The 12,702-nt window shown below is 33.0% G+C and overlaps 1 protein-coding gene across 3 annotated transcripts in view; it reads left to right on the top strand.

The window, feature by feature from the left end:
* The window catches only part of ELP4 (elongator acetyltransferase complex subunit 4), a 136,735-nt gene that overhangs the window by 89,178 nt on the left and 34,855 nt on the right, over positions 1–12,702 (top strand). The window contains exon 10 of one of the 3 annotated variants that reach the window (XM_061999714.1): positions 9,905–10,018. The exons of 1 other annotated variant lie outside the window; for it this stretch is intronic. In XM_061999714.1, the coding sequence (XP_061855698.1) occupies positions 9,905–9,997 (93 nt within the window). In that variant the 3' untranslated portion in view covers positions 9,998–10,018. Of the gene's footprint in view, positions 1–8,014; positions 8,162–9,904; positions 10,019–12,702 lie in introns of those variants that run through there. One more of the 3 variants, XM_061999712.1, reaches the window with a different exon arrangement.

Consider the following 12,702-nt stretch of genomic DNA (forward strand, 5'->3'; position numbering starts at 1 on the left):
AATTATCAGTAATGAAGCAGGGATAAGCTGCTCACTTAGATATAATATATCTAATGACCTTTTCAGCTAGAGGTTGTGATGAAAGGTATCAGTTTCACAAATTATGCCTCATTCAGTTTCTGGCCTTTGTCTAGATTAATGTTTTGAGGATGAGTTTAAAGTCAGACATAAATTGTGTTTAGTGTTTAAAATTGATTTAGTGTCTTGCTTTTAGTACATCATTTTCTCTCTTATAAATTACACCAAGCCTCATTTTAATCGTCATGTTTTATTATGAAAGTCAATAGTTGAGTCTAGTCTTGTCTTATTAACTACTGCTGTATATTTTGACAATAGTAACTGGCAGAGGAAAGCTTCGATACAAATTTTACTTTTGAGATGTATCATGATTTTTTAAAAGCTTGTCTTAAGTTCTTTATTTTTCAAAACTTTTCGATCAAAGTTTTTCTTTCCCAATGCTTAACTTATAAGACACTTTTAAAACCATTATTTTTCCTAACTGTTATAGTAATATCATTAGGACTGAAACGGGTAAAGTTAACCACTTTCTACTTTTCCATTAATCTTACTCTACAATATGAGCTACTTCAAAGAGTCTGATTAAATGTATAATAGCCTTGTTAGCTTTTTATGTACAGTGAATACCTATAGGAAATGTTTCTCCATCTCCTTAATGATTCAGGTCCAAATAAGACTTCCACTGATGTGCTATATTTGGTGAGCAGTTTGAGTCCATGACCTAATTGTGATTCAGCTATTTTTTGGCCTATTCAGCAGTGACATCAAGAATTAATCTAACAGTCCATTTACTCAGAAGGATGAAACAGTGCAGTGACATTTACTAATTTTTTTAAATTCAAATGTACATCAGTACCTTTTAGAAATTAAGTTCTATTTTATTCTACTCTGTAAGAATTCATCTGTAAGAATTCATCTGTATTGTGGTGCTTGTACATCTGGCATACTTGTTTGGGGCACTGGGATGCAATTTAGGAAAAAGTCCAAAATTAAGCATCAGTTATATCTGTAGTGATAAATGAAATTAAAAACAAGCACAGTTACACATCAGCTTGATGTGCTACATATTTACCATTTAGAATTGTGGTTGATCTGCACATAATAAGCAATAAAAATCAAATTAAGCTCACGTTTGAAACCACTCTTCAATCTTCTGTCATACAGGAGTGGAGGTGACAGACTAAGACATCAGATTTCTGATTCCCTTTGAGGAGTTAAATTTCTAGCCCCTGTCTGTGTTGAAAAGATTGTTGAGACAGCTACCTCTTACCTTCCTCATGGTAAAACTGTCCTATTGTCCTGCGTCATTCTTGCCCTGCATCTGTTTCTTTAATGCCATGTCGGGAAGTTAGAAAACATTGGCTTTTATCAGAACTCTCTTCAGTTTTACTTCACAGAAATAAACCTATCAATACATCATGTGATTGCTCAGATACCCAGTGTGATTTTGAACAAAATAAACCCCAGACCTCAGGCTAAACTGAGAGGAGAGAGGACAAAACAATTTTTTTTTTTTAGAAAGTCTGGGAGATATTAAATTAATTGGCATAGCAGAAATTAATCAGCTGATCCTGATTCTGCTTGCCTCAACCAAAGAAATGATTAAGAGCCTGATGGCGAAAGAAGCAGCTCCATTCTTGCCACAAATGCATTTTTTAAAATAGCTCGTTCCCGAGCCTGGACTATGTACAATCTCCTGCTGCTTAGTCAAGATTCCACTGCTCTTCAATGTGGAGAAAATAAATATTTCCGCATTTCATATTGTTGATTCCGGAGATTTTGACAAACTGCTTGCCGTCCTTTTCACAGGAAAGAGGGAATATGATGAGTGCTCAACCAAGGAATATGCTACTCTTTTTCCTTGCCATAATAGTGTGATGTAAGTGTTACTGCTTCTAAAAATGGTATTTTTAAAATTTATTTTCAACATTGCAAATGGTCACTTGGTGGTTTTTTTACTGTAGTTATATGTCTGGCTTTTCAAAAATGATCGGTCTAATATGAGAATAACAAACTGTGTTTGATTTACACTTTGAAATGTTTGATACAGTCTTACATTAGCCTTCATATAAGATACACTGAAGAACTTTGCTTTATTAGAAACACCGTCCATTAGACCACGACATTTCTCGAAATTAAGTAATTAAACAGTGAGACCTCCAGTGTGGTTATTAGGAAGACAGCAGCAGTAAATGTAAATTAAATCATACTCTTCTCTGTCAAAGAGTTTTATTATGTTAACAAACAATGAAGAAAGGAATTAAATTCAAGTATAGCTACAACAAATTTAAGTGTTATCAATAGTGTGTCAAAACGTGTTCATTCATATGAACTAACAGAGCACTTACTATATTGGAAACCAAAGCCAATTTTTTAGAAGACTGTAAACAGAGTAGAAAGAAGCAAGATAACAAAAAAAAAGAAAAAACTCAAACTTAACAAGGGGAATAAATTGAAAAATTCTTGAAGACACTGGATAAACTAAATAATTAATTTTTAAAGTGTTAATTATTAAGTAATTGTATACTTAGTGTGAGAGTATGGAAGTATCAAATACCTCACATCATTTGAAATAATGTAAATAAGTGAAATGAAACACATCTAATAATATAGTTAAGCCATTTCTCTAAGTATCTTCCACTGCTTCACTAGTATCTGCTTCATCAACTGTTTTTCAGCTTCTTGCATCAGCTACTATGCATTTTTACTCCTTCTCATCTCTTCTTTAACTGTATCACTGACAAAATGGACAAAAAAATAGTTAATAAATTCTGTTATCATAATTTAAGGTAGGTGGCATGATCATTCACTGGTGAGGAAGTCCATTTCTTAACGTGTTTGTGGATCTAAAGAACTCTCACACGTGTAATCTTTCTGCCAATCTGTAAGAAGGATTCCTATTACTTATCTCTTTTTTTTTTTTCAGATATCTGTAATATCAATAATACAAATATTTTGCATTTTATGTTCTCGGTTCCTTGTTTTAAAGTTTCAGTAGAGCACGACATTAATTGGCTTGGACCAATACTTGAAAAGATTTATGAAGATATTATGATCCGTGCTGCAAATTAAAGCCTAATTAATTGATTAGATTTACAGACTGAAGTCCATTAAGCTGAACTCTGAATCACTCCCCGAAAAATCACTGCAAAATATTTTCCATTTGAGCTCTTGATTAACTGGACAACAAATCTTTTCCCCCTATCAGTCCTATATTCCTGATACAATTTATGTATCTCTTACTCATAGTGCCTGTGATAAAAAACAGTCAAAACACATATTCACACTGAGGCCTATTCACCCTGTAATCTTTCCTTCAGCATGACTTGCAGAAAATTCTTACAGTTGTATCTGTAAATCTTCTGTGGAAATGGTTCTTGGACCTTTCTCAAGGTTAACCTCATGGAAACCTCTCTGACACCTGGGGCTGTTTGCTAGGCACAAGTGTAAGCTTCATTGAAACACTTTCTCTGAAAAACATTTGCTTTGCCTTGCTTCAGTCTTGGTTTACATGCTAGCTACAAAAAGCAATTGGAGACCAGACCAGAGAAACCCTTAAAACCTTCATTGCTCTTGTGGTTACATAGGGTGACTGGTTTTATCCACCCCAGCTCCAGCATTGTGGCTGGAATGCAGGTTAAATGGAATTTAGATACTCTCAACAAAATGTGACCTTAAGGTAAAAGTCACAGTGGCTCACTCTCAGCTGGCCTCAATCTACAGCCCTGCCCGTGCATCCAGAATTAACCACAGAACTCCTGCTGATGTTAAAGTTAATTTAAATGTAAATCTAGATTAATCCCAGATTTAATCCCATGCTTGAAATGTTGCATATTACATACATTCTGCTTTTATAATACCAACCTGAGACCTAGGTCTATAATCTTACTCCAGAAAAAATTAGTTACAAGATTAGTAGACTATTTAGTAGTCCATAGAACTACATCAGTAAAAAAAAAATTATTCTCCTGTTGAATAATAGCTTTACAAGGCATTTTTTAAAAGTCATTTTTGTTTACTTTAAAGCAGAAAAAAAAAAAGGAGGAATATTAGTAACAGGATGTGCCCCAAGGAAAAAAACATAACAATAAAATATCACATAAGAATATATGTAATAATAAGATTGAACATGTGGGTATTTTAACCTCTATATTACTTTGAGACCCTTGAAATGTGATTACATCATGAAAAAAATGATGTAAAAGTGACTGCTTTATGAGCTAGAGCTGCAGTAAAATGTTGTGTTTACATGTGTATTGATAACATAGAAATACATGGAAAATTATCCAATTGTGAAAATCACTTCAGTATTATTAAATTGAATATAATGCGCAAATCCTTAGTCAGTGTAGTTCAAAATTTTCTGCTATTTTGAGTTCTCTGGTACTAATGTATTTTAGTATGTTTCCAAGTCAGTCTTCTAAATATTTTTAACATTGTTACATTACTGAATACAGTATACTCAAAAGAGTTTGGTTAGATGCTTTCCAGAGTATAAAATAAATGTATGTTGTGAAACTCAGTATATTTTTAATTTCATGATCACTTCACAGTGTTAAGTAACATTTTAGACTATTGCACTGGACACTTTTATTAGATTTAAACCAATTTCGCACTGTAAAGCACTATCTTGCTTACTCAGATAATTAGTTAGTTTATATGTACAATAGTAAAATTTCATATTTGAAAGATTTGCTATTTTAGTAACCATAGATAGAAACAGGGTAAAGATCTGATGGATTGCCAGGAAAAAAAGACTGGTAATGATGAATCATGAAAGTACAAAATACATGTAAGATGCAATATTTTAAGATGGTTAAGTAACAAAAGCAGTTCATTAAGGACTTCATATTCTTCATTTCAGAAATGCAATAGTGAAAATAAGTAGATACTGGCAGTGTGTTCAGATTGATTTCAGGGTCAGTGGAACATTGCTACAAGACAGTTTGTAAAAACAATTTAAATGTAGTTTAAATGAAACATAGGGGAGGGAATTTTTTAGGAAGGGAATGATACTCAAAATTTGAAATTGAAAATACAATATATTATGTATCTGACACTAAGTGAAGTTAGTTGAAACTGATAGCTTTCAGTAAAACAATGATCCTTTTATCTGCAAGAGGCTATTGGAAATTAACTTGAGTTTTGTTAGAAACAAATTATGCAAGTAAAACATCTGTGGAAATGAAAGTAGTGGTCTAAATTATAGCAGAAGATAATGCTGATAATTTTGTCAGAGATCTTTCCATTCTGAATAAGATGTTATATGATATTGCATGAAAATATTAACAAATATTGGGAGAAGTGGTTGGTTTGGTTGCTTGTGGAGACACAGTTCAAAAAAGGAATCAAAAATTTCTTCAAAGGCCAATTAAGGTCAAAAGCAGAAATTCTGCATTAGTTTTTTGGCTTCATCCAGCTGTATTTTTCAGAAAACTCTACCAAAGCATGAAAAAGTCTGATCTGCTTTACCTCTCAAGATACAAGCTGTGAAACTTCTGTTTAGGGTTGCCTTCAAAAGTTAGGTTAGTGAGAGTTTTCCAGGATATCTTTTCCTCTCTAACCACAAAGATCAAGAGGACCCAAACTTTTCAGTATATATTTGAGATGTATTATCTCCCTGATTGTACAGGATGATGAATAATTAACGTTCTACTGTCCTTGTTTTTGTAATCTTGTCTTTTTATTACTTAGTGATGATGTCACATATTTTTTTATCTGTAATCACAGGGAAGCCATACATGCTCATATTTAGCCTGACTTAATAAGGAAAAAAGAAAAAACCCAAACCTCTGTATTCTTTGACTCTCCATGCCACAGTCTGAGCAACTGAGTTTGGGAAGAACTTATAAGCAGGTCAGTAGAAGTTGCCTTCACTGAAGAGTGCACAACAAATATATCTGTTCTCTTATTTGCCACAGATTTGGCAAATCTTTGTCAGAAAACTGGTCCTTTTTGCTTTTCCAGATGAATACTTTGCTTGTCATCAACACATTGGGGATTCAAACATTCTGACAGTATGTTTGTCCATCCCGGGATGTGTCTTTCTGGCTGGAGCCAATTAATTAACTCATGAGGTGGCAAATGAACTAAATTGTTTCAGTAATTTCTACCTAGCTTTCCAAGTTTGTGGAAGATTCCAAGTTGAGGAAAGGGGTATTTTTTATTCTAATAGAAGATACATGAAAGTACATGTAATATTTTCAGAGTTCAAAGGAAGGGCAAGTACGATGAAAGACTTCGCATTCTGTATCAGTACTCTTTATGGAAGTGTCCATTGAATTGAACTTTGCATAGTTTGGTGCAATAAAAAGATATCATTCCAAAGATATTACCACTATGAATAGACATAGAGCTGAGAGAGAGACAACTTGCAAATGTGGAGACACAGAATGGTAGAGAGACAGATTTTTTCCAGAGTTAGTTTCGGCAGAGGAGGGAACTCAACAGGAACTTGCCAGGTTCTAGTTTCTTGATAGGCACAAAAAAAAAAGTTACTGCATGCTTGTATACTTGAATCTCTCCAACAATGGTTCTGTACTGTTTATTGACATCAAAACTCTCGATGTTGTGCAAAATCTGTATTATATCTAGACTGAACTAGTAAGCTATGATTTCATAAGCCTGAAAATGCCTCTAAAAGCAGCAGTATATTCCTTGACAGGGCTCATCCTTTAGAACAATCATCTAAAATGTTTCCATTTGGCCTCAATTAAAAGTGTAGTTACACAGTGATCTTGTTCATACATTATTCCTTATGTATTTTATAAACAACATGGAGAAATATCTGTGGAAATGTTTTGTAAATAAAAAAAATCCCAAATACTCTTTTCCCCCAATATTATACTGCATTAGTTGAAGCCTGAAATGAAAATGTGCTTCACCAGTGCCATATTTATGATATCTTTATTACTACACATACTTAAAAATATAAGTTATAAAGGGTATTGGTTAAATATTTTCAATAAGTCTTTATGATGTCATTCAAGCGGTGTCACATACAATTTTTATTTAAAAATATTTTGTTGAAATTTTGTCTTTGATAATATTAATAACAACTTACAGCAGGTAGGCTATAAAATAACACTGTATGCTGTCTATTTAGTTTCTGGTTGAAAAAGCACAGCAGTACTTTAGTTCATTACCTTTGAAAAAAACAGTAACAAGATAATACAGCTGCCTCTGATTAAGATGTAAATTCTTTCTAATTAGAATGTAAATTCTTACATTTAAATGAAGACATCAATTGTCAGGATGCCATATGATATCTTATTCCACCTTGCCTGAATGAAGCCCTCACTGTTCATCTATGGCACTAAAATAGTTTTGCAATCCCTTTGTTCTCTGATTCTTGTAATATTCTCTCTTCATGTTCCCTTTACACATTGCTTTTGTTTGTTTTCCCCCTGCATCTGATATTGTTGTGTCTTGGGATTTTGCAGAAATTTGGAATGAAAATTGAGTTCAGTCAGTGCCAGTATTTGCTTGTGCCTCAATTACTTCTGCCGAATTTTCCTCAATGCAAATCAGGCAGGTTGCATAAAGTGGTGCATGTATTTGAAATAATTAATTTTCCGTAAAATGATGGATCAAGTCCAATCAACCTTCATGAAATCTAAATAAAAGAATAGAGAATTAGAAATTAATTAACATTTTGTGTTGCTAGTACTTTATTATGCCGTCTAAACTATAAATAATAAGTTTTCTTTTTTAGCATAACTTTTTATTATGAACTATTGTTAATAACCTTTGGCATAATTATCTTCTTTAACTATATCAGTAGTTAACCTAAAGTTAATGTCATACATGGCATTATAAATTAATAACCTTTTCAAGTAGAAAATTATAGGATACAGAGAGTTTAAGAATTGACCCATGTAAAACTCTTCTGCAGAGTTAATGAAATATATGTCCACCAGTTGATTTTAAAGTGTTTCATTTCATTGTTTTACTAAACCAGGCCATAAATATAAGGAAGAATTTCTTCCCTGTTCAGGTGAGAGAGCACTGCAATGGGCTGCCCGTGTGGATTGTGGAGTCTCCTCTGAAGACATTCAAAACCCACCTGGACAAGTTCCTGTGTAACCTACTCTAGGTGGTCTTGCTCTGACAGGGGAGTTGGACTGGATGATCTTTCAAGATCCCTTCCAACCCTTAAGATTCTGTGATTCTGTGATAATACCAAATCTTGTTAGCTAAAACCATTTTTTTCTTGGAAGCCTGGTTTTAATCAGATACCTGTGTGGGAAAATTTTTGTTCTTCTTACACATACTTTCTGTTGCAACTACAAATCTTTCTTCTTTTCCCCATTTATGAGCTCTATTTACTTTTAGTTTGTATTTTTTACAGAGCATTTCATGACGATAACATCTCGTGCATATCAGACTTGGTCATAGGTAGCAACATCATTTTGGTGAAATTACACAAATCTTAATACAAATGGCAAAAGATATTTTGATCTAACATAATTAGCTATGTATATGTTGTAGAAATATTATTTATAATCCTTTTATGTACAGAAAGGTATAATTATGACCAAATGCTTAGTAGTAATAACAGTTTATATGATAATTCCAGTTCAATTGATATGCCTGTGACACAGATTTACTTGAAATATTAAACCTAAAGGTCAGGAAAAGTTGAGTGCAGTTTTAAAAAGTTAGAAAACATTCTCATTACAATAGTTAACACTAGCATGAGCATCATTTATAATTTAACACTCCTTGCCATAAAATCTTGCATTGCACTGTTTTTTTTCAACTGAATTATAGCAGGTGTCGCTTTATTAACAAACTGTTAATAAAGTTTGTTAATAAAGACTGCTTGTTTCTTAGAGGAGACTCATAAAAGAGGCTTTAATGTTGGACTTTTTTAAATTGTTGCAGCAGAAAGGCTCTATATGGTAGAAAAATGTGACTTACTGTACACCAATATGTTATCTGCTTTTCTCCTTTTTGCTTTTCTCCTTCTCTTCTCAATATAAAATTTCCTAAGTCCTGTTTTAATACAACTATAACAATCTTATCAAAACAGTCTTACAAATCTTTTTTTTTTACTCAGTAAGGAATACAAAAAAGTATTACAACTTCAAATCATATGTACCTCTCCTGTCCCTGAGAACTGCAAAAGAAGGACTTCCAGTCATGTAAATGGTTGATCAGTTTGCAAACAAGTAACTTTACGAGAGTAATGGACTAAACTGCATTAAATCATTTGTAGGATGAGGCCATATTACCTGTGCATATAACTCTTAAAATTCACAAGAGTTAGGATATCATATGCCTAATATTAGATAGTCAAGTATTGTCCAGTACAGTGTTAATAAATTTGGGATTCACAAGTAATCCTGACAGCTTCAGCAAGAGAGATATTGAGAAATGGAGTTTGTAAATACCATTAAAATAGGCTGTGTAATGTCTTGTACAATCAATCTCAGTATTGTCCTTAAGAGAAAGCTGGTGAAACATGGGAGTATTTGATATGGAGAGCTTACTTTGAAATTCAGGAGGACTTTGTCATCCTTTTGTCTACTTTAGAAGAAAATTGCAATAACCGTGACCCATTACTCTTACGAAGCTTTCTTTTGTATATATTTTGTTTAAAAACACTTACTTGTACTAAAACTGCTGCATTTTCTTAAAGGGAAGAATATGCATTGATCTTGAAGAAACTCCATTATTTCAGTTGCATCTAATCTATACCAGCTATTTTTATTTAGTTTCACAAAGAAAAACATTGTTCTTTCAGAGTGAATGTATTTCTCTATGTGTAGGTATATATATATATTTATATGTGTATATGTGTATTCTGGGATGCTTTGAATGCTATATTGATACTAATACTGCTCCAAACAAATAATGGTTAGTGTCATATTTCATCATATAGATAATAATTCTCATATCGGATGAAGACGAAATAACTCTGATCAGTATGGTCTCGATATTGAAAGTCGTAGGAAATAAGATACTTTCATCTTAACATCCAAGAAACGTGGTATAGGTAAGATATTAAAAAAAAATCTATGTTCTCAAATATTTTCATATGTAAAATGAGCTGAAACACTACAGAAACTGAACAGGTTCTAGCCTTTGAGGGGATTTGTTAAAGAAATAACAAAGGGCACAACTTATAAAAATTTTCCCTCCGTTGCTTTCTTTCCTCAAAATATCCTATGGTGTATCAATGAGACAAAGAATTTGACAGATCATATTCACACTGTCTTTTTTATATTATTTGAAGTGTTTTTTTGAATGAGAGGAGCAGACAGTAAAAAAAAGTGTCCAATAAAAAGCTGAATTACTCACTTTCAGATTTTCTTTAACCACTTGATCTATACCCAAACCCCCGAATGCTTTTGGTTTGGAATACACAATAAGGTGATGGTGGTATACTTCCTTTTCTACAGCAGAATCATTTGTCCTGTATCTCTTCCTCCTAGAATTTATATTTGGTGCCTTTAATGTATTTTACATCATTCTGTATTTCACTTTAGATATTCTTTTTCTCTAGTAAAAAAAAAAAAAAAGGCATCGCATTCACAGTTCATTCTATTCATTGGTCTGACCAATTTGTCAACTTCTTATTGATCATAGACATTGTAAATCACATTTCTAGACCTTTCTTTGCAGTCCAGGTCTCTATTAGTTCTTTTTCTGTGAAAGGAATCCCAGACCTTAGTGTTTCCTAAGAGTCTACTGCTGTATCAACAGGACTGTTCGAAAGTGTGAGCTTAAAAAGTTTGTGGAAGTAATCTTGTTTATATCTTGCCATTAACTAATTTGGTTTTTACCTTCAGCAAGTTCAAGAATTGATCTACCTTTTGTGACCAGCCTCTAGTCTCTATTTTTATGTGCTGATATGTTAAATTTTCTGATGAATTGAATCTCAGCTATAATTACAGTCTTCAGTAGGATGTGTCAGCAGAGAAAGTGAATTACATTCTGAATCATACCAGGCTCATATCTCTCACTCCCTGATAGTGTCTCTAACAGATATATCTTTCTGAGTTCTGCCAGAAATTTTCATCACTTGTTGTCTTGCCTTGCTTTGAACATTTCCTCTTTGTGTGATATTTTTAACTATTCCTAATACTGAGAGAATGTAGCTCTGTAGCAATAACTGTGTAGCTAAGTTCAACATGGTTTCTTTGCCAAGGGAAAGTGTCTTTTCTTTCTCCTCCTGTCTGTTTATTAATTTATAGTGTATTACATTAGTGGGGCCATCTTAAGGGCTTTCTCCCAAAGGTTTAAATATCTTTTACATGACTCAGCACCATCGAGGTCAGCATCTTCACATTTTAACACTGTCTATACTAAACACTGATGTATTGCTACAAAATTCCAGCAAGTTCTTTCAATTTTACATGTAAATCAAATTAGATTTGTTTTGCCTCCTGGTGTTATTTCATCACTACTTAAATTGTTAAGAAAACTGTGTAGAGCAGAAGTGTCACTGCAATCAATTTCTAGAACACAAGGTAGACTTTGGGTTGAATGTCTGTCTATCTACAGATAATCTGGTAGGTTTAAGGAGATTATTCTGAATTTTTAAATATTTAAATACTCCACAAAACAGTTTTGTTTGTCTCCACCAAATAACTGCAAGGCAAACTGACAGAATTTATTCTACTGATCATTTGTCTCTACAGTTGGTGAGGAAGCAAACACATTCTGCCAAATAATGGGGAAACATCTGCGCTTCAAAAGAGAGAAGTCTGATTAAATAACAGAGAATAACTTATATTGTCAGTATAACTTATATTTTCAGTATGAGAAAGAATGGAATAATTAGCGGAAAATTATAGACCAGGTGTAGGTGTTCTGTGACATTTTTGGTCCCTTTTATTAATCCTACCAGCATTTGCCAAAATGTAGGCATAAATAACAAGTTTAAGCTCTCAGTATAAGCTAGAACTCCTAAAGACATCTGAAAGATTCAAAACTAAACAGTTTTTTTTTAATCGTCTACTATAATCTTCGTAGCAAGATTCCCATTACAAATGATGAAGTAACACCTTTTCTTCTTCCACAGTCACAAGAGGAAACCTTTTACTCTCACACACTGTATTATGCAAGACAAAATGAATTAAATGCATGTTTTTCATAATGAAATGGCGAGGTGATGGAATGAGAAACAAATATTTTGAGTAGATGTTTTCATCAAGTAAATTAAACCAGTGCTGGGTATATAAGTCATGGTAAAAATGGATCAGACGCTCATTTTGGACATACATAGTATTATTTTGCCTAATATAAGCGTTAGGTATGGCTTTTGCATATATTATGCCCTGCACATGTCATTAAAAAGCCTTCTTCTGAATAAAGTTGCTTAAATTAATGGATGCAGGGACCTAGCATATTTTAAAAGTACGCTTTTAAAAGTATGCAGAGTAGAAGTGACATTGAAATGTTTTCCACACATCTATTAATTTAATTTGCTTTATTAATTTTTTAACGTTGAGAAATAGATTCAAAATTGTGTATAACATTGTTCAGTATTAAGCAGTAAAATAGGCAGGGGCTTTGTTTTTCACTTTGTTCGTAGTTTTTCACTCTTCTAAGAGGGAGACACTTTAGTACTGCAGCTTCTACCAAATATAGATGTCCCTTACTTAACTTCCCTGTACCATCAACCAGACTGAGCCTATCTGTGTGCATTATTTCTGTAAAAATAAGTTGCAGCTT

The sequence above is a fragment of the Colius striatus genome, chromosome 7, assembly GCF_028858725.1.
Source record: "Colius striatus isolate bColStr4 chromosome 7, bColStr4.1.hap1, whole genome shotgun sequence".
NCBI lineage: Eukaryota > Metazoa > Chordata > Aves > Coliiformes > Coliidae > Colius > Colius striatus.